Consider the following 23,244-nt stretch of genomic DNA (forward strand, 5'->3'; position numbering starts at 1 on the left):
CTCCCTCCTCAACTACCTTGGATGGGCCTTGTACTTCATCAGCAAGCCCTCTCATTCTATCACCAAATAGCCCTCAAATACATCCACTTTTCTTAAATTCTGTAGGCACCATCCTAGTCTAGGCCACCATCGTCTCCTCTGATCTCCCCAGAACAGCCTCCAAGCTCATTTGATCGCATTCTCTGCCCAGCAACGGGAGTATTTAAGTCTTGTCACTGCTCTGCTTAAAGCCCCAGCTGCTTCCCAGTGAACTCAGAATAGGATCCAAGTTTACTACCATAGCCTATAAATCCCTGTGCCTCTCCCTCCAACTTCATCTAGAAACTACCAAATGATGTTTGAGCCACCCTGGAACTTTTTTCAATGCCTTGAACATCAAGCCTGTTCACACAAGTTAGCCTAGGTACCCAACTAACACAGTCAGCTCTGTAGTACTGTAATAGGTTTATAATACTTTTCACACAACGCATAAAAAACAAACACAAAAATAAACATTTTTAATCTTGCACTACAGTACCTTGAAAAGTACAGTAGTCCAGTACAACAGCTGGCATCCAGGGGCACGTTCACATCTTTGAAAGTTCACAAATTGAAGGTTCGGATGTAGGGGACTTACTTTACTACCCCATGACCCCTCTCCACCGTGCCTGCAATATTCTCCTCTTTTCAGCTAGGTTTCTACTCATTTAATAATTTCTATCAAATTAAAACTATTTATTTGTTTGCCTATGTGTCTGTCTTCCGAATCAGAATGTAAATTCCATGAAAGGAGTGTCTAGATACATTTTGTTTGCTAACATATATCTAGATTATATAGCTCAGACGTTGACACAGGGATACTCAAAAATTATACGTAGAATAAATTAGTGGATAAATGAATTAATAAAATAGTATAAATAGTATTTATTCAAATATCTTTAATCGTTAGCAATAATTAGTTCACCACATTTGTATTGAATGACAGAGCATGGACCGTGGAGTCTGACGTATAGGACATTTTGTCCTGGTTCTATCTCTTACTTAGCTGGGTAACCTTAGACAAACTAACCCTTTAAAGGGTCTCGATTTCTTGATCTGTAAAATGCGAGTTATAATGCTCTCTGTTTTATAAGTTGAAAAGTCCAGTGAGATAATGCAAATAAAAAGCAGAGTCCACAGTCATCACAAGTATTCACGAGAAGATGCTTGCTGTTATCTTCATTAGAAGGACCACAAAAGGCATTGAGGGCCAATTAGCAAATACAGTTGGCATTTTCCTGCCTGCATAGGGCAAACAGCAACTAATAGACAATCTAATGCACTACGCTTTGTGCCATTATAGAGGATACACAGATAATAAGCACTTGTTGAATATTCTTGGCATCAAAGTCAAATGGATTTTCTTTACTTATATTCCATCAGTTACTTAAAATCTTGCCACATTGTAATTTGCTTCATATTTGAATCTTGATTTTCTTAGGCAAATTTTGTGTTTTTCCAGAGTTCCTAGTTCTTACTTTTTCTCTTGCATATGTAGCCTTATCTGGTTATTTTACTTTTTCCAACCTCTCAGTCATACTGATTATACAGTTAAGGCTCTTCTGCCTCCTTAGACTCCCCCTTTTGCAGATCTCTGTCCTTCTCCATCTCTGCCTTGTCCAAGCTGTCGTTCTGGGACCTTCCTTCCCTACACTGGTTGGCTGGTCCTCAGTGCGTACCAACATTTTCCTCTTATTTCATTTACTCCAGTGTTTTACTGGAGTCAACTTCAAGAAACATACTTAGTAAGTTTAATCTTTGAAAGTTCGAAAATACGTTCATATTTGATTAACCATTTGACTGGATATACAATTCTAGGTTTAACGTCATTTCCGTTTAGAAATTTGAAAGCAAGCTTCACTTTCTTCTAGTTTCTAGTAGAAACCAGTGAGACTAGTCTATATTGAGGCGTTCAGTCCTTCTGCTTTCAGCCCTACTTCTAGTCTAAGATCTGTCTCTCTCTTAACCATTGATTTTAAGAAAAGAGGCTCAGGAATTCCCTGGCGGTCCAGTGGTTAGGACTCGGCGATTTCACTGCCAAGGGTGCGGGTGCGATCCCTGGTCGGGGAACTAGGATTCCGCAAGCCATGCACAGAGTGGCCAAAAATATAAAAAAATTAATTATATTAAATTTTTAAAAAAGAGGCTTTTGGGGAGGTGAAATAAACCAATTGGCATCGACTTCCTCTCAGTGTCCTTGTAGAATATTCTGTGCTTCAGCTTTCTCTGCCTCTTTTCCCCATCAGCATGATCCCATCCATGTCATTCTTAAATTTGTTGGAATATCCCATTCACTAGTAATGCTCTCTCCCATCCTTTTTCCTCATATGAAGTTTTATGTTTGTTTGTTTAACTCATGTACTTTTATTTCAGTGGCTCATCAGGAGAGAGTGAAGGCAGTTATAGCTGTTCAAAGCCCCAAAATACACAACTTGAAATTATAGTACAGTTTGCCATCATTTAGAGTTACTGTAATTTATTGAACCAGTGCCAAAGTTTTGGACATATTTTCCTAATTTTTTTTCAGTATTACAACTATTTGACCACTTTATCTAGAAGGAAGCGGTTAGAGATAGGCCTTTGAGGACAGTACATGAGGGAATGATTGCTAAACACCTACTCTTAACAAGGTAATCTTTGGAAGCTAAGAAAAGATGGAAAAGTTTTCTTTCTTTCTTTTTTTTTTAAGTTCAGAATGCCCCACAAAGAACCCTCACAGACTGTGTGTTAGAAAGCCTTGTGGGAAGGAGAGAGGTATTAAGAGTATTAAGGAGATTTAGAAAGTTGTTTATTTAGATCCTTGCCAATAAAATTTGTCGATATTCCTGATTACATCCATAGAAAAAAAAATTTTTTTAAATAGGATTTCTCCATCTAAGTGTGTGAACACTTTTAAAACTCTTGATGTTGAGTTGACAAATTTCCCTCCAGAAGAATTGCACCAATTTGCATTCCTACCAATCACAGACCTCTTTTTTTTTATTTATTTATTGTTTTTGGCTGCGTTGGGTCTTCGTTGCTGCTCACGGGCTTTCTCTAGTTGCAGCGAGTGGGGCTACTCTTTGTTGCGGTGCGCAGGCTTCTCACTGCGGTGGCTTCTCGTTGCAGAGCGTGGGCTCTAGGCACACAGGCTTCAGTAGTTGTGGCGCACAGGCTTAGCTGGTCCACAGCATGTGGGACGTTCCCAGAGCAGGGCTCGAACCCAGGTCCCCTGCATTGGCAGGCAGACTCCCAAGTACTGCACCACCAGGGAAGTCCCAATCACAGACGTCTTAAACACACGCTAAGATGACATCCACAAGATGATTTGCTAGTTTTATAAACAAAATTGGGGCTCATTATCTTCATACACATTTCTTTGATTATTACTGATGTTACTACCCATATTGTATTACGCAACTGCTCAAACCAATCCTCCGTAGGTATTGCCAGCCTCACTTTAGAAATCTATAGACTGAGACTCAGGGACCTTTTTTTTTTTTTTTTTTACGGTACGCGGGCCTCTCACTGTTGTGCCCTCTCCCGTTGCGGAGCACAGGCTCCGGACGCGCAGGCTCAGCGGCCATGGCTCACGGGCCCAGCCGCTCCGCGGCATGTGGGATCTTCCCGGACCGGGGCACGAACCCGTGTCCCCTGCATCGGCAGGCGGACTCCCAACCACTGCACCACCAGGGAAGCGCTCAGGGACTTTTAAGAATTCTCAAGATCACACAGCTTTCAAGTGTTTGAAAGCATATGCGGGTGTAGATATTGCTTTGCCAAAAAGTAATTTAAGAACATGTGACTTATCTGCTCATCTTTTTTTTTTTAAACAGAAAATCAGATCATTCTTTCTGGACCTTAGATGTAAATAATTATGTCAGACATCTTCTACTTCTTGAAACAAATAGTTGAAGAACCCTTCATACAAAGCCTAGACTGGGAGGGATGTCCCAGGTACACAGGATTATTGCACAGGGTTACAAGGACAGGATTCAATGGACCCGTGAGAACTTAGCTTTCTCTGGGATCTAGATATTGCCTTCCTTGTCTCACTGTGCGTGTCTATGTGTATTTTTAAGGGACTGTAAATTTCTGGGTTTTATGAACCATGTGGCAAAATGATCCTCCACAGTAGCTCCTCACTCTGCCCCATCCCCAGGTTCACTTTCCAAAGTTTCAGTTACCTGTTATCAACCGTGGTCTAAAAATATGAAACAGAAAATTCTAGAAAACAATAATTCATAAATTTTAAATTGTGTGCCATTCTGAGGAGAGTGATGAACTCTCCTGCCATCCCCCTCTGTCCCTTGAATCATCCGTTTGTCCAGCGTATCCACCCGTTAGTCACTTAGTAGCCCTCTAGGTTGTCAGATTGACTGTCCGTCAGTGGCAGCACATGTGTTCAAGTGACCCTTATTTTACTGAATAATGTTCCCAAAGCACAAGAGTAGTGATGCTGGCAATTCGGATATGCCAAAGAGAAGCTGTAAAGAGCTGCTTTTAAGTGAAAAGGTGAAAGTTCTCAACTTAATAAGGAAAGAAGAATAAACTGTAAGCTGAGGTCGCTGAGATCTACAGTAAGAGCGCATCTTCTATCCGTGAAATTGTGAAGAAGGAAAAAGAAGTTTGTGCTAGTTTTGCTGTCACGCCTCAAACTGCAAAAGTTAAGGCCACAGTGTGTCATAGGTGCTTAGTTAAGATGGAAAAAGCATTAAATATGTACAGTAAGATATTTTGAGAGACCACTTATACATAACTTATTATTATAGTATATTGTTATCATTGTTCTATGTTATCAGTAGTTACAGTTGTTCATCACTTACTGTGCCTCGTTTATAAATTAAACTTTATCATAAGTATGTGTGGATAAGAAAAAGAGTATACATAGGGTTTGACATTATCTGTGGTTTTAGGCATCCGCATGGGGTCTTGGAAACTATCCCCTACAGATAAGGGAGCACTGCTGTATTTAAGAAACGTATAGAAAATTACAATGTGAAAACGGCCAGTACAGTACAGATACCTATACCATACTCTGATATTAAATTACATGGACAAACCCCAGCTTCAGAATCTTTCTAAAATCAATCATATGCAAAATACCTGGTTTCTGAAGGGGCATATGAAGAAGTATATATAATTTCATAAACTGCAATATGGCTTACTTAGTAACTTATATTTATTTAAAGAAGCCTAAGCTTTCCAAATGTATAGTATCTTCCAGGTGTCTTTATCCTAGCAAGTCTAAAAATTACCAAGTAATACCATTCCACCAACCTAAATTCTCTAAGATTTTTTTGTGCAAAGTGTTAAATGCCCTTCATCCCAGACTTGGTAGCATAGTGTTCGGTGTGGATCTGGAAGCTCCCAGGAAAGGATGGTGCATAGTGAGGGTGACACAAGTTGAACTGCCCTTTCCTATGGCTGGACCTGAAGAATTCCCTTATGCATCATTGCTGCAGGGAGGTTAAAAGTCCAAGTTCTAAGTACCAATACCACAGTACTCCAATGTGGATGAATCTCAAAAACATTATGCTAAGTGGAGGACACCAGACACTTAAAGGTCACATACTGTATGATCTCATTGATATGGAATATCCAGAATAGAGAAATCCCTGGAGACAGAAGGAAGGTTAGTGGTTGCCAGGGGCGTGAGGGGAGGGGAGAATTGAGAGAAACTGCTTAAGGGATGAGGGTTTTGCTGAGAGTGTAACTGAAGGTGGGGTCTGGCTGCTCGCCAGTAAAGAGGCAAGGTTGGCAGAAAGGAAAGTCTGCCTGATTTTGGATGCCGGCGACTGGGGGCCATGCGGGGGAGGGCGGATGCCTGTCCAAAGGCCGACTCCACCCCTCACAATCAGGGGGCAAGAGCTTTTATAGGTTGAAGGAAAGGGCTACATGCAGAAACAGCACAGTCAGCTCTGACAGTCATCTTGAAATCGGTCATCGCTGGTCTGACCAGCGTCATCCTGATTGTTTTAAGTACAGTTAATCTTCAGTTCCAGGGTCGGTTTGTTCCCATTTCCTTGAGGCCAATTCTTGGAATTGTGGCAGCTAATGTCACGGCTACAGTCTGGCCATCACGTAGTTAACTTCTTCCACCTGATGGGGTTTCAGCGTCTATAAGACAGCTCACAGGATAGGGCTCAGAATATTATCTATAGCCCTTGAGAAGGAACTAAAGGTCCTTAACTGCGCTTAATGACTAAACTATTATTATTTAGTCTTGTTGTACGGTTTTCCTTTGTTTCTGCATTTTCTCATTTCTCTGATTAAACTTATTCTTTGGTTAAAGTTTTTCCACAGACAAAAGGCAGGCGGAGGACACGGGGGCCAAGGACCACAGGTGGGGTCCTGCTCCGTTTCAGGAGCGATGGAAATATTTTGGAACTAGATAGAGGTGGTAGTCACACAGCATTGCAAATGTATTAAATGCCACTGAATAGTTCACTTGAAAATGGTGAATTTTATGTTATGTGAATTTCACCTCAACCCATTCTTTTTTTAACAAAACTCCAAGTTCCTAAACCCAATAGACCTGGACTTGGAAACTGACAACTTCCTAGCTGTATGATGTTGGGCAAGTTATTCTCATTTTCTAACCTGGATCCTAACTTTAACCGTTTTACCTTAAACCTCCGGCAACATCCATACAGGATTGCCGTGAGGATTATAGGAGATCATGTACATAAAACCTTTGGCGCAGTGGCTGGCACATCCTAGATTCTTAGGAAACGGTAGCTACCACTGCTAATACTCCTGGCAGCAGCAGCAATAGCAGTAAATGGTAGCTGTGTTTCAACCCAGATTCCTGAATAGTCAAGTGACTGTTTTCCAGTTGATCGTCTTGCTTCAGGCCCTCCAGTAGGAAAAGAACACATACCTGACTTCGACTTCAGCCTTGTATTCGCTCAGCAGAGTCCTTCTTTTGAAAGACAAGTTTTAGATGAAAACCGTGGTTAATGTCAAAATGGAACACATCCCTAAAATACCAAATTATCAGCTTTCCCGGGAGCGTAGGGGGCACTGCTTCCCAATGTGTGCTCCTTTCCTGAAAAGGGACCAACCCGTGAAAAAACAGTCATACACTGGAGCATTTAAAGGGAAGTGTGAGAAGGGGAAAAAAAAGGAATTTCCCTGAGCTTCAGAGAAGGAAAACTGTGCAGTCAGTTGGAAGTTGCCGTTTATCTGGAGTGCATGGTATGGGTGACAGACAGGGGCGGCTTGATGGTTTTAGGAGGTCTGTGTCCTCTCTCTCCATCAACAATGGCTTCCTCAACATGACCTTTTCTGAATGGAATTCTCCGAAGAGCCGGGAGCACATTTGCTGCTTTACTGACTGACATTCTGTTACCCACATGTGCTTTGGTTTTATTTGTTCTTCCTATGAGCTCCCCAAATCGAGAGGAGGCTGGAAGAATTTTTATGAGATAGAAATGTACTGTTTTGTAGTCTCCTTGTGACTCCCTAATTTGTTTTCCCGAAGCCTAATCAAGTGAGACGTAAAGGACAGCCAACATAAATACCATTTATTGAATGAGGCAACAAAAGTAAAATCTGTTGAAACAGCATGTTCCCCAGCTTGTCCATGGAAGAGTGAGAAGCAAGACGAGGCTGCTAAGGTTATGGAAAGTACATGGTCTTCAATGTGAGACAGCTCAGGTGGACATGGATTTGCTTCCTGGTGCTATTAATTATTAGCCATGTGACCTTGAGCAAAACCTTATTAGCTTTGGGGACTTTAGTGTCATTATGTGAAGATTGGGGAGGATAAAATCCATTCCCAACAGGTGTTGAAAGCATTTCTTGAGTTACCCTGTTTGCAGTGGCTCAGTGCTCAGCAAAGAGCTGACAATAAACATCCTTTTCCCCTTGCACTGCAAAGCATCAAGGGAGGTGATGGGGCAGCTTTTGTCATCATAGTGGCCGGCAGGTTTTGTGCATTGTTGTGGGTTAGGGGATGCTTACTTCGTGCTTTCTGTCCATTATCTCATTTAAATCCTTACATCAAGTCTATGTGGTAAACTTTATCATACCCAGTTTAGTCGCAGAACACGAGGCTCAGAGACGTTAAGTAATTAGTCCGAGATGGCGCTGCTCGAAAGTAGAAGAGCTGATATCCAAACAGAAGTCTCTCTGACAATGAAGGTTGCACCCATAACCTCTTCTACCACCTAAAGGCTTCACCCCGGGTCTGGCTGAGGTGTAGTTGATCTGTGGTCTGTTGAACTGAATCTTGGAACCCTACAGTAGATGCTGAGTAGTAAACCTTTGTGTTACCTTCACCTGGGGTCAGAGTTCCAGCTTCAGAGAGACACTATGTACCCATGGCCACTGTTCTCTGAGACCCAGAAAGTCAACTCAGTTGAGTGACCTACCCCTGTGGGTCTTTGTGACAGGCCAGGCATATTCATGTGGCCCCCTGCATGGTGGTGGGCAGGTCAGATGACCACTGCACAGTTGGATAAAGCTAAGTCAAGAAAAGCCATGTGTGCAAATGCAGTTCTTTCCAAAATGATGGTCCGTCTGCAAGGGTGTAACCGGCAGTGATGTTCCTGGCATTCATCGCAAACACCCCAGGCTGCTTGGGTAATGAATTTGTTTTTTTTTTTGGGTAATGAATTTCTGAGGGTTAGTCATTAACAGGTTTCCTGCCTTCCTCCCCCTTTGACAGGCCCAGCTGTGAGATACAGTGAGTTAAAGATGTCAGAGGCCAGCCCGCCCCCCCTGCTTGGGCAGCACACGACGCATATCCTGAAGGAGGTCCTCAGTTACGATGACAGGGCCATCACAGAGCTGCTCAGCGCTGGAGTGGTGACCCAACATGAGGTTGAGTGACAAAGGAAATACGCTTTTTTGCAAAACCACAGTTGGAATGCATTTTGCTAGCAAAGGTAAAGTAGCCTTTCCGGACCCTGCTCCCCAGTTCTGGTGCCTGCCACTGAAGAGTTAGAGGAATTCCAGAGTTCCTGCCTGGCCTCTCCAGAATGGCGCTGGTATCAGTGAATCGAGTGCTTTCTAAAAGCACCCCACCTTTGATTCCTTACCATTTACCCCCAGATAATAGATTAATTGTGGATTTGTGGGATTTTTTTTTTTGGGTGAAGTTTTTTTTTTTTCTGGAAAAATACATTCCTCATTCTAATTACGTTAATAGCCTAAACGTTTGCCCCTCCAGCCCACGCAGGTCTGAAAAAGAGCAGATCTCTTGACGTTCTTTACTTGCACATAAAGTCCTCATTTAAACCTTTGTTAGGAAGTCAAAGCAATAAGCAGAATGACAGTCTCGGTGATTGATTTTAAACAGAATAACTTAATTTTGAGCTCATGAACCCTTTGTTAATCTGTAATTTAAACCATGGAATTTGTTAATGTCCATTATAAAACTGAGCTCCGTTCTCCCCCATGGGGGTAAATAATGGCTTTATGTTGTATTTCTTTGATTATTTCATGAGACACGGCAGAAAATCAGTCTCCACCAATGAATTTTGGGATGTAGGGGGTGAAGAGTGGTTCTTTAATTGGTACCTTATTTTGAGCCAAGTACAAATGCAACAGGTTTTTAAATGAATGTCAGATGACTATCTCGGTATTAAATAACGTCTAAATAATGATAAATTGGAGAATGAAAGGAAAATATTTCTTTGTGATCTGAGTATCCACTGTAGAAGAATATATCATGCCTTAATATTAAGTATTTGCATTTAAGTATTTGTCAGTGAATTCGAAATATAGAAACATCTTCCTGTCCAGAAGGTGGTAGCTGATTTGCCTATATGTTCCAGGATGAATTGTCACTCAGACTGCCAATCACCCAAGCCCAGGTACAGACCAAGGAATCAGATGACCCCATGATGAGTATCCTCATATGAACACAATTCACGCTGTTAGGCACATATATCTTAAAGCCATGTCATTACATGCCAAGTGGTCATTGAAAGTTAAATTACAGATGTTCATTTTTCAAACTGTGATTTAGAGCTAGTTTTCTTTTTTTTTTTTTGCGGTATGCGGGCCTCTCACTGTTGTGGCCTCTCCTGTTGCGGAGCACAGGCTCAGCGGCCGTGGCTCACAGGCCCAGCTGCTCTGCAGCATGTGGGATCTTCCCAGACCGGGGCACGAACCCGTGTCCCCTGCATCGGCAGGCAGACTCTCAACCATTGCTCCACCAGGGAAGCCCTTAGAGCTAGTTTTCTTATGGTGTTCTTTTTTATTGGGAAGATTCAAGCCATTTATGCATGCTGTAAGCCCCAATGTGTTTGTAGAATCAAGGACTCCAAAGGAAGTTTGTCTTCTCATGAGGCCTCCTGGGACTTTCTAGAAGAATGCCTACTAATTCTTGAAACACTTATTGTCCTCTCTGCTTTCCTCTTTGTGGACAACTTATTCTGAAGAACTCCTGCTGTTATCCCACTAGTTAGAATTTCATCATGCAAGGGTAATTTGATACCTTCTTCAGTACTTTTCCCCCAGTGGCTAATTCGTAGATATATATTTGGAGACAGTCACTTCAGGCCAGACATCTAAATGAAATTCTTCCATGTATATACAATTAGTAATGAAAATGGTAAAAGGCTGGATGACAGAGAATTGGCAAAACACATACCTTGAAAGACGTTTCTCCACCATTTCTCCTAGTGAGCCAAGTAGATGTCTTGAAATGCAAATTACTTGGTTACTGAGCAATAACCCTTAAATATCTGGGTCTCCATATGTAGCAGGATGTTGATCATTTAGACAGGGTCACAAAATGCCTCTAAAACCTTGAAATCAATTACGGTTGGTTGATTGCGCAGTCTTGGTCCCTAGCAGAGTTGCCATTGGAGACCGTCTCCAGTGTAATCGTGTATGTAGCTGTCCAGATTTCCACCTACACACCTCAAAACGATCCAGGAGAACTTTGAACCTGTTCATTACCCAACAGATAGCACTTACCCAACTGATTAGGTGAGAGAAGTAATTTAGAATATGTTTCAAGTTCAGATAGATAATTAGTCCTGCAAGAAACACTGTGCTTGCTACAATTTCTAGCAACATGTCCCAGATCAAGTTATACCTATAAACAATGTGCTGTTTTAATTATCAGGACCTATTATCTTATGCATTTCCAAAGCCAAACATACTATTAAGATACCATATGCTCCAGTTCACTTTGTGTCAAGGCCTACCTTCTGGCAGATTTGTGTCTGAGGTTGGCCTAGAAAGTTCTTTGAAACTTCGCGGGTTAATCATTATGTGTGTCCACGAGCAACTGGTTTCCTTCCCTTGATTTTTTTCTTAAACTTTCTGCTGCCATGATTTTCTGGTTAATCAAGCATATTTTCCGTCATGCATTCTGATATGCTGAATGTTTCCCCAGAAGAAGAGAAATGAACATTGACCAGTTTTGTGTGACTCCCCCGGGTTACTTGGTGTTCTTTCGTGTTCAGTCCATCTACTAGGAGTTAGAAGCCCAGTCATGATTTAAAAAAACAGAAAAACAAGGGAGGTCTCACATAGGTTATTTCATACTAGCTCATTAGACTATTAGACTATGTGGGGTTAACCTCTTAGATAACCCCACAGTGGGGGGCTTTTGCATAAGACTTCAAGACCCCTGCTTTCAGCCTTTTGCACGGAAATTCACACCCACTTGTATCTCACCTGAATTTGGTAGCTCACCACTGACCCTTCGGTCCCATGACGTCGGCATGTGGTCTGCTTTTACGGATGTGAGTCTTGCTTGTCACTGTCCCATGTGGCTCAATGCTGCCTTTATCCACAGGACCCGTTCTCCAGATCCTGGGCCAGCAGGTGCTGAGAAAGAACGTTAGGTCCAGATCGTCTGCCTCTGCTCTGACAGCTCATGTGGCAAAGGAGACGAGAGGGAAAGAAAGGCACAGTCCTCACCCTCCATTCCCTGGCCCTGGGCTATTCATTTTCAAACTCATCCCCAAAGATTAATAGATTTTTCTTGCATTTGCTTCTGTTCATGGGAGAGTATCCGCTATAGTGAGTCCTTAAATTCATGAGATTCTTCAGACACGGGATGCCAGCAGAAAATGGTGGTTCACCTTGATTGTAGTATCAATGACACTTAGGAGGCCAGAATGTCAAGCTCACTTCTTTTCCCTCGCTATTTTGTGGTACAATCATTATTTGATAAGGAGGATGAAAAGGTTCTGGAAAAAAAGGTACATAATTCCATTTCAAACAGCTGTTGGGAAAATAAAAAACACATCACAGGGGAAATGTAGAACTTTTCTCAGACATCAGGATAAAATTGTGTTACTTCTTACAGTCTTAGTAGAGAAATACCAGGGTTCAGTGTTTTATAAATTCCTACTCTCATATGATGCTTAAATGGTTTCTCTGTGTAGACATACCAGGCTATCTTCTGGGCACAAATGGACCTGAGCTGGCTCTATGCAGGACAGGTTTATGTGGTGGGATTCGTGGAGTATAAGCACCTCCAACAGACACATTTCCCCCAAAGCTGATTCAAAACCGTGTCTTTTAGTATCACTCGAGGAAGTTAACGTATTATTGACAAGTGAATGCAGATACTTTGAAACCGTATATTTATTCTACACACTAGGGGGAGGGAGTGTGAGTTTTGAAGGGAGGAGAGTTGGAATAAGTGAATTTGATGTGGTGGAAGGGAAGAGAGAGCACGCCCAGGTCAGGGTGACCCAAGGGTGTGTTGGCCCTGGGGACCCTGGCGAGCCCATCGCAGCGTGAGCCTAGCCTGACCTGACGTGTGAATGCCGGGAGGGAGGACAGGCACTGGGGGTAGCTCAAATGCTACCCAGGAGACGAAACTCACCCACCTCAAATTTTTTTTCTGGAGAAATAGTTCTTTTTTCCCATTCTTTAAGATCTTAACATTAAAGGGACTACCCAGCCTCTTGACCCTTTGCAACTTTTTTTTTTAATTTTTATTTTATATTGGAGCATAGCTGATTAACCGTGTCAGTTTCAGGTGTACAGCCAAGTGATTCAGTTACACATGTATCCATTCTTTTTCAGGTTCTTTTCTCATATAGGTTATCACAGAATGTTGAGTATAGCTCCCTGTGCTGTCCAGTAGGTCCTTGTTGGTTATCTGTTTTATATAGACCAGTGTGTACATGTCAGTCCCAATCTATCCCTCCCCGCCTACCTTTCCCTCCTGGCCTCCTGGTAACCATAAGTTCATTCTTTAAGTCTGTGAGTCTGTTTCTGTTTTGTAAATAAGGTCATTTGTATCCTTTTTTTTTTTTAATAAGAGGCTGTGATAGATGCACCAAAGAGGCCCACATCCTAATTCCCAGAACCTGTGGATAGTGCCACCTTCCATGGCAAGAGGGCCTGATACAATCACAGGGGCCTGTGGGCCCTGTGGTGGGCCTGATACAATCCCAGGGGCCTTTAAGTGTGGAAGAGTCAGTGTCAGAGTGACATGACGGGAGAAGGACTTTTCCGATTGCTATGGGATTTGAAAATGGAAACGAATGAAGGAACATAGGCATCTTCTAGGAGATGAAAAATGCAAAAAAAAAAAAAAAAAAAAAAAGGACTCTCCCTTTGAGCCTCTAGAAGGAAAGCAGTCCTGCTTGATTTTAGCCCAGTGAGACCTAGTTTGGACTCATTTGGGACTTCTGATCTCCAGAACTGTAAGCTAATAAATTTGTGCTGTTTTAAGCCACGGCGTTTGTGATATTTTGTCACAGCACCAATAGGAAACTAATATGGAGGCTGCTCTTCCTTGGTTTGAAAGTCTAAAGTGACAGGAGAATCGTTGCCATGCAAAGTGACTAATTGACACCTCCCTGTAAGTCCATTTTTTTCTACTTTCTCTTTTTTTATTTCCACTTCCTTTTTGACTTTTCACTTTTTCCCCATCCTTTCTCTACAATAATGTTTTCTTTCTCCCTCTCCTTTATCTTCCTCTCCCTCCTCCTCCGCTTCTTTCTCTCTTTCTCTCTTTTTGTCCATGTTACATAAGCATGGACACCAAAAGCCACCACTGACCTCGAGAAAAATAGGACTTGCTCAGTGATCTGGAGGATAACTAGTGGTAATTCTGGCCATGACTTCAGCTCCACAAGCGATTTTGGCTTAATCCATGGGCGGGGTGAGCCCTGAATAACTGGCTCCCTCTCCTTCTCCCTCAAAACTCAGGGAACGAAGTGAAGGAGTGTTCCAGATGTCACCCCAGTCTGGGGCAGAGCCCTCGGGCTTGCTACCTGTCACATGCCCCCAGTGCTAAGAAAAACATAAATAAATAAAATGTAATACAGAGCAGAGACTAGACTCTGTGACAGCTGGGGTCTTGCTGTTGTGACTGAGTTCTCATCAGAGAAGGGGGAAGGAGGGCATGAAGCTTGATGTTTCTGCTCCAGCACTCAGCCTTGGCCTTTGTTTCTTGCTTTTTTCTTTTCTTTTGTTTTTTTGGCCTTGCCACACGTGGGATCTATGTTCCCCGACCAGGGATTGAACCTGTGCCCCCTGCAGTGGAAATGCGTGGAGTCTTAAGCACTGGACCACCAGGGAAGTCCCTTTGTTTCTTGCTTTTTCTTGGAGAAGGCAGCTACTCCGCCTTCAAGGGGGATTAGTAGTTTGCCCCTAATCACTGCTGTCAAACGGCCTCCAGAAAGGCGGTACCTTGGTTTTGCCATCTGTGAAACAGGCAGCCTGGGTCCTCACAGTTCCCTTTGCTTTCTTCTTTCAACAGGATGAAAAACACTCAGACGCACCCCTCCTGTCTCCCCCCACCCCTTTCTTTTTCTTTGCAAATGAACCACATGACAGTCTGTTCAACTCATATTGGTTTCTTTGGCTCCTGACCACAGAGATTGGAGGAGCAAAGCTTTCTTGCTGCTCATCTGCAGAATGAGCACAACTTGCTGTCACCCAGAACTTGTGCACAAATGCTGCCCATGAAGCAAGACATAGCTTCAGAACACACAACTGAGAGGAGAGAAATTAATGGAAAACGGCCACGGGAAAATATCTTTCTGTCCTCCCCTTTACCTCCTTCTGAACCCTAGAGAAGAATTCAGATTGCCGTAGCATCTCTTGGTATGGGACATGGCAACATGTGTAACACACATTCACCCCAGTAGACTTGGATTTATGTTTGTAGGTTTTACAAAGGACTTCCTGGCTGTTCTTGATCAAAGCTTTGAAATATACTACTAATGGACATTATTGTGTTCTTTCTTCTCAGAGGGTCAAGAAAATTGTAGCGTCTATTTTGGGGGGACTGCTAAAGATTCACTCTTTAGGGGGGGTAGAAAATGAACTATATTTCCAGGATTGTCATTATAGATAGCCAAATGCTTGCAATGGCATTGACACAGATGAGGGGGCAGAACAGAAATGCAGTGACCCACAGGTCACCTCTGGAAACAGTGCCCAGTGACCCAGGACCCTGAATCTTCTCAGCTTGATTTGCTGAACTGTGCAAATGGAAGAGTGTTCCATTCTTAAAAAATATGACAGAGTTGGAAATATCCAGTCACTAGGGTTTCCGTCTCTGGGCCCGTTTCCCATCTTCTGCATCCCAAACATTTGTCTGGTTCTCCAAATTTACTTTCTGGGAAAACCTAAGTGAAAGGTTGCGGGCCCAGCACGCGAGCAGAGGTGGTGTTCAGGCCTCGCTAAGTGACTCAGTTAGCTGAAGTCACCGACAAAACCCTGCAGAGATGACAGTGATCAAAACTCATCAGTTTGTGCAGCTACACTCATACGACCCAGGTGACATGTGGTGAAATGAGTAGCTTGGTGGGCCTCTGTGTGGGTACCTTTCTGGGGGAAGGTTTTTTAACTTGGGAGAATGAACAGTCAGAGCTAGAATAGGCCCAGCTGGGGGAGGAAGAGGATTCTGCTGGTAGAGTTAGTACCTTTCATTTCCTGTGCAAAGTTGAAGTAGACTTACTCTGCATCCGCGTGAAATAAGAGCTCTTATTATATTCTTTTTTTTTCCTCTCTCTCTCTCTTAGGATACATGATAGATATAGTTCAGCAATACTGGAAGATCTTCTTATGAGTTCTGTGACTGGGGTTAAATTTGATGCTTAATAATAATAATAATGACACCAACAACAATATCTGTTAAGGTCTTATATGTAAAGCACTGTCCTAATAGATTTATATGTACTAATGCACTTATTCAATGTGCCTGGGAAGCCCTGAAGGCTACTGCCTGGAGATGGAGGTCGGGGCTTCCCTGGTGGTCCAGTTAAGACTCCATGCTTCCAGTGCAGGGGGCACGGGTTCGATCCCTGGTCGGGGAACTAGGATCCCACATACTGCATGGCATAGCCATGAAAAAAAAGAAAAAGATGGAGGTCATCATGTTAAAGTGGACACACTCACAGGTCCTCTGCTCCATCACCTTCAGTGTGACTAAGTGATACCCTGCCGTCATTACCACGGCCACTACCCTCAGATTGTGTCCCTAAACCTCTTGCACCCCAGGACTTGGGGATCTTCAAAGGGGTAAAGGGCAAGACATATCAGGAGCAGAAAGACCCTAATCCATTCATTTCAACCTTTGCAAATGCTCTAGAAATAACAGGGTTTCCAAAAGGATCAGCTTAACTGAAACACTGTCAGCAAAACCCTCAGGAAAGTCTCCTCAGGCTGCCGTCTCAGGGAGATATCACAGTTTTTCAACTGTCAAACATCCTAAGAACATATACGTCTACCAAAGAGGACCTGAAAATGTTCCCCCCACTCCAGAAGATTTTTCTGTGTATGAATTTACAGAGATAGCCTGCCATTTGTGAAGCTTTTTAAAGGTTCAGTGGAGCCATAAGGTTGCTGATGCAGTAGGATCAAAAGCAGCTCTCCCAAAGGCCGTTGCTGGGAAAAATGATAGAGCCTAGAACACTTGGACTTAACCACGTAGGGGGCACCATTTAGTGCCCTAGAGAACAACCAGCACACTGCTGAAATCTAGACCTGGAGAGAGAGAGAGACGTCAGTGTAAACAAAGGATAGCTTATTAGAGGTACTGAACGTCAGGAAATGAGTGACACCCATTTCCAGTGAAATTTCAGATTCTCCTTGGACAGATGAAAGAAGTACGACAGATATCTAGGATGATATATATGACTCCAGCTTGAATTACAATTTTTATTAGTAGGAAAATACTCATTTGTGTAAAAATCTACTCTATAAGCAAATTCAGTGAAAAATGTAATTCCCCCCAAATAAAAGATACAGCAGTGAACCATACAGATAACTCCTCTCGATTCGTTTGGAGCAATTTCAAAGGGTTGGAGTGGAGGGGAGAGGGGAGTACATCTTGGTGTTTGTCCTAACCCACGAACGAAGCGTTTTCTGATCTCCACAATTGGAAGTGATTTCTGCATCTTGTTTGCTATCTCAGGCCTCTGTGTTTATCTGACCATAACAGTTATCACACACTGAGTTATAATTCCTAGTCACCAATTGCTCTTTCCTATTAACTGTAATATTGTGGGTATCTTAGTCACCACTGCATCTCCAGTGATTACCATGATGCTTACCCTGTAGGAGACACACAGTAAATATCTGTCCACTAGACATTCTCTCACTCACCAGATTACATGTTCTATGAGATAAGCACTGGTTATGTTCATTCTCTTTTTTAACTCATAGTGCCTGTAATAAACACTTTTCAAAGATGGTCACCATCAGTTCCTCCCTCCCAGTAGGCACATGCCTCTCTTCCCATCAAAGGATGCACTTTATTTTCCTTCCCCTGGAACCTGGGCTGGTCTGGTGACTTGCTTTTTTTTTTTTTTTTTTGAACTGTTTATTTTAAATAATTTTATATTTACAAAAACTATTAAAATAATACTTAGAATTCCCATATACTGCTCACCTAGTTTCCGCTAATATTAACATTTTATGTAACCAAGGTACAAAATTAGCTAAGCCAGCAAATTACTGTTGATACAATACTCTTAATTAATGTCCAAACATTATTCAAATTTTACCAGTTGTCTCACTTTGGTAGACAGAATTCTATAGTCCCCAAAATTCCCAGCCCCTGATGTACACATACTTTCTCCTAGTTATTCAGTCAAACACTAATCTAAGTACTGCTGTGGAAGGATTTTGCAGCTATAATTAAGGTCCAAAATCAGTTGACCATAAGATAGGTAGATTGTCTGGGGGTGGTCTGACCTAATCACATGAGTCCTTTAAGTCTGAGTCTAGAAGTCAAAGACATCAGGCCAGGGATTTTTAAGCACAAAGGGGGTTTGACATGAGAGAACTTTTCAGAAGTGACTCATTTTGACCCACAGAATGGGGTAGACGTGATACACTGCCAGTTCTAGGCTGAGCCTTGAAGAGGCTTAGCGTCATCCTCTTTTGCTCTTGGAAATCGACCACCATGAAAGGCCTCTGACCACTGTCCTTTGAGGAATCCCGTGATACCCATGCCACTCTCTTCAGAGAGGAGCCACTTCGAGGAGCCCAAAGACACCCAATATGTGAGTGAATCTCTCCCAGACTTCCAGCCCGCCTCTGCAATCACATGAATACAACTGAGTAATCGAAAGCAGCCACTACCCCGTGGAGCAGAAGAGTGGCCCGGCTGAGCCTTACCCACATTTCTGACCCACATAAACTAAGGTGGTTTTATTCCACTGTTGTGATGTGGTTTGTTATAAGCAAAGTTCTAACTCAGAGAAGGATCTCAATATTAAATGTTGCTTGATGAAGAGATTTTTTTTTTTTTTTTTAGCATCACAATCTTTTTATTATGATTTCCACTGTGCGCAGCCTCTGGGAACATCAGCTCCTTCTGGAGTGGAGGCTGAGCCATGGGGAGGGGCATGCAGCTATAGTGATGGGGAGACGGGGCTAGGGGATGTTCCCCTCAGCTTACTGTCAAGTTACCATCCACAGAGCAGCACATAGGGAGGGCATGAGGGACCAGAGCCCATTGGATCCTCCATTGTTACTTGAGTGCTTTCAGAGTCCTTCTCACAAGTCTGTGTTTGGCCAGGAGACAGATCAGAGACCATCTCTTCTAGGAGGCTAAGCTTGATGCCCTTTATTTTACCATGGATCTGGAAAGGCCTTGCTACTTATACCTTGATGTTCTTACAGCACCGTGACTGATTGAAAGAGCGAATAATATGTGCTATGGTTTTTTAATTATTTTTTCCTATTGAAAGAGGGCAACCAAAAACCTGGCTTTGGTTGAAAATTCTTCTAAAATGAATTGACCCACTAACTGTCCTGGAAGGAACGGAATGTGTTTCTTTGGATGATGTTGTGCCCCAGGTCATCGTTCTGACCAGATGCAAATTCCTTCCCGCCCTCAGGTGAAACTGAGGACACTTATGATCAGAAATTGTCGTGTTCTCAATCTGGGAAGAGCTTAAACTCCAGAAAGGTTTAAGTTACTGAGGGGTTTCCACAGTAGGCAGCCCCTAAGCTGGCAGCCCAGTGAGCCTCACCCCTGCTTCACACTTTGTGCGCTGTGCTTTCCCGTGTTGTACCAAAGGTGGTCTGTGGACACAACAGCATAGAGCAGAGGGGATGGTGCGTCACTTCCCAGATTAGGGTATAAAAAACTGAAGCATCTATTCTGCCTCTCTCTGTTTCTGTCTCTCTCGGTCTGCCTCTCTCTGTCCCTGTCTCTCTCTGTCGCTCACTTTGGGGGAAAGCCAGTTGCCATGGAGTGAGGCATCCCTATGTAGAGTCCCACATGACAAAGAACTAAAGCTTCTGTCCAACAACCAATGAGGAAGTGAATCCAAGAACCACACGAGTGAGTTTGGAAGCAGATCCTCCAGCCTCAGTACAGCCTGACAATGACTGCAACCCTAGCCAACAGCGTACCGACATCTCAGAACCGTGCAGCTAACCCAGATTCCCAACCCTCAGAAACTGTGTGAAATAATACATATTTGTTGTTTCAGCTTTATTTTTAATAGATTAGGTTAGCTTTCGTTTGGGGCAACTTGTGACACAGCGATAGATCACAAATACAGTTCCCCATTAGATTATGGCAAAAAGTCATTTTTTAATATGTGACTTTCAATTTTGACCTTTTGAAGTGATGATTTTCATCAGTTATCTCCACTGTTAAGTGTGATACACCTGTACAGCCCTGTGAGGAGGCATTATGGAGAAAAAGGGACTGAGTTGCCTGCTGTGTGTTGGCCTCTTTGTGGGAGTCCAGGGTGGAAATGATAGCAGTGATGTCAGAGTTGGCAGGTGGGAGCCTGTGGAACACAAATACTGACAAGAAACTTCTGAAAGGACCCCTCAGAGTCACCTCCGCATTCATGGTGTGTTCTAGACCCACTGGTTCTCAAGAAGGATGGGATCAGCTTTTCCGCCATGGGACATTTGATAATGTCTGGAGACATTTTTGGTTCTCATAACAGGGGCAGCACAAGGATAGTGTGCTCCTGGTGAGGGAGTGAGTAGAGGCTAGGGATGGTGATAAACACAAGCAATGCACAGCCCCCAACAGAATTGTTCACCTGAAATACTAATAGGAATGCTGTTGCGAAACAGTGTTCTGAAGGAAGCTGATACTTGAGAGAAGAGCAGGTGTCTGACTCATCACCTCTATGTCCTTTTTTTTCTTTTACATTATGTAAGTTTAAGAGAGGAGGGAATTGAGCTCACTGAGCTATAATACGATCTCCAGATAAAGCCTACATGTGTTTTCTTTTTTTTTTTTTTTTGATGGAAATGTGAAATCCTTGTTTTGACTTCTTGCAGTAAGTGTGCTTCTATAGTGGAGGGAGCAAGACATTCTCGTTAACGGAGGGAACTCAGTTGTTCTTCACAAGGACAGTTGCATTAAGGACACAGGTCAAATTGTAGGAAAAAAGTACCAGTCCTTAATAGAATCGGAGAACTGTAACATGCTCAGGTGAGAGTGGCCAGGCCGTGTTTCCCTCTGGCGCCGTAGGTGACTCTACAGAGGAAGGGGCTTTGATGAGATGATTTCTGAGATCCTTCTGAGATTTCAAGTTCTTGCATTCCATGGTTCTTTCATTTAGGGTCATACTGTGGATGCACGGAGAATGCCATACATGTAGACAAAACTGATGGACAGGTTTGAATAATACTGTTTAAAGAAGAAAGACACTTTAAATGAGGAATTAAGAGGACCCCTTTTGGGTATCTGGTGATCCAGAACTGTAGAGAAGTAGAAAGTTTGCAAAGTTAACAAATAAGTAGGATATGATCCACACATTCCTCAGCACATCTTCCTCTCTTTGCTGTATGGACCCGGTAGATGGCTACTCGAGGAAGAGTTGAGATGAGATTGAGGTTGAAGTGTTCTGCATGGGAAGGATCTCTGGTCAGACCTAGTGGATTGGATCTCAGTTTCAGCCTCAGTGGAACCCAGCTGACCCCTTGAGCAGCACATGCCCCGTGATATCCCCCGACACCCCTGAAAACCTAGATATGAATGTCACGGGGTCTTTGCTACAACGTGGAGTTTTCGAGGGGGACCCAAGGACATGAAAGGCAGGATAAGTATGTGTGCAAAACAGTAATCAGCATTTGCGGTTCTGCCCAATTGTTCTGACAAGGTTAAAATGAGGAGCAAACAACTCGCGAACCAGTTTCCCACTGGAAAAAGTTACCTCACCCAAGGAAATAATATTTGAAAGAATTAAATAGAAGAAGCACATTTAAAGGTCATAAGATAGGATTTAAGCCTAGATGATGACTTTTCCTTGGCCCTAATTGCCGACTCTATGGCCCTAAGCAAGTTACACCTAGAAGATATGCAAAGGGAAGGGCATGTGGCCACCAGACTTCCGTACCAATCTGTTGATGTTACTCAACTATCAGAACATGGTCAGGCTCTCAGATCCACCCATTCCTTCCCATGTCCACCATCTCCATTTTAACCCACACTCTTCTTGCTTGCCCTTCTGCCATTCCTGTCCTTTCTTCCAAATGCAGTTTGCAAAGTCACCTGCCTAGTAAGGCTTTTTAAAATTCATTCTAGTCCATTCTGATTGTAACTGATTACTCTGCTCCATAGTCAGTGCCTGACTATGTCGCCGTCAACAGCATTGTTGAAGATCTTGTGTTTGTTAAGCTTTGGGCAAATAGGTTTGGGACAAGGTCCTAAACATCCAGGAACTGGAAACCTAGATGGGAAGGCAGGACCCTTATATAAGATTGATGCAGAATGACTCACAGTGCTACCTAAGAAATGCCAGTTCTCTTGGAGTTCAGCGGAGGGAATGGTCTCTGTAATCCAGTGTGTTTAGGAAAGTCACGAGGTAGGAAACAGATTTTCCTCTTCAAAGAAGAGTGAGACTTAAATAAGTAAAGGCAGGAACAGTATTATATGCACAGGTGAGCAAGCTTTGGAGGCAGGGCAGCCATGACATATTTGGAAATAGAGACCTTGAGTAAATGAATGTAGTGAAAGAGGGCTGCTCTATTGGCAATAGACTGGAAGACCGGGAGGAGCAGATATTAGAGGGTAGCTGGAGGACTGGAAAGCCAGGAGGGTAATTTTTTGGTGGGCACTGGGATGCCACGTAGTTGTTCCAACAAGGAAGTGACTTGCCCACCGCTGTACTTTGGGAAGATGGCCCTGTGGATGTGATAGAGCACACGGATTATAAAAGGACTGGTTCAAAGCGACTGACTGCCATGATCTGACTGTGAGTCAGTAAGGGCCTGGACCAGAGGTGGCAGTCTTATATGTTGCTTTATACATAGTGTTCCATACATCTATGTCTATCAGCTTAATCAGATTGTGAATTCCTTGTAAACCAGAAATACATTTCCCTAGTTTTATAGCATGTCCCTTCTTGTCTATCCAGTGCTCAGAATTAATTGTCTGTTGGTGAGTAAATGTTATTATTACTCGATACATTTTTATCAGACTTAGCTGCTCCGCATAGGTTGTAAACACACAGCATCGGGGTGGGCAATCACGTAAGTATTTGTGATTTCCAGTATATTCTCTATGTAATATATTCTCTAGGGCCAAGGGTACAGAGCCATTTAGATCAGATCAATCATATTCAAGCTGGGAATCCGGAGGGTTTGTTGGAAGATAGAGCCTTGAGAAACCACTGCCACACTTTCAGAGCTCTAGAAACTTACCACCTCATCAGGCTTCAGGATTCATCCTTCTCTGGAAGAAAATGTATTTATATAAAGTCAAGGTTGTGATTACAGTTAGCGCATGGGAGACATTGACGCAAAGTCTGAAAAACTCTGAGGCCATCTGTCTGCCTGCTCCGTGGAAAGTACCAGTCCCTAGTACAGATTGAGGCC

At 43.0% G+C, this 23,244-nt stretch overlaps 1 protein-coding gene across 7 annotated transcripts in view; it reads left to right on the forward strand.

Moving 5' to 3' along the window:
* The window catches only part of SUGCT (succinyl-CoA:glutarate-CoA transferase), a 775,307-nt gene that overhangs the window by 669,275 nt on the left and 82,788 nt on the right, over positions 1 to 23,244 (forward strand). For 6 of the 7 annotated variants that reach the window (XM_060305061.1, XM_030871181.2, XM_060305065.1 and 3 more), the window contains one exon: positions 8,672 to 9,647. The exons of the other annotated variant lie outside the window; for it this stretch is intronic. In XM_060305061.1, the coding sequence (XP_060161044.1) occupies positions 8,672 to 8,835 (164 nt within the window). In that variant the 3' untranslated portion in view covers positions 8,836 to 9,647. Of the gene's footprint in view, positions 1 to 8,671; positions 9,648 to 23,244 lie in introns of those variants that run through there. 7 annotated transcript variants of the gene reach the window in all.

This window comes from Globicephala melas, chromosome 9 (assembly GCF_963455315.2).
Source record: "Globicephala melas chromosome 9, mGloMel1.2, whole genome shotgun sequence".
Lineage (NCBI taxonomy): Eukaryota > Metazoa > Chordata > Mammalia > Artiodactyla > Delphinidae > Globicephala > Globicephala melas.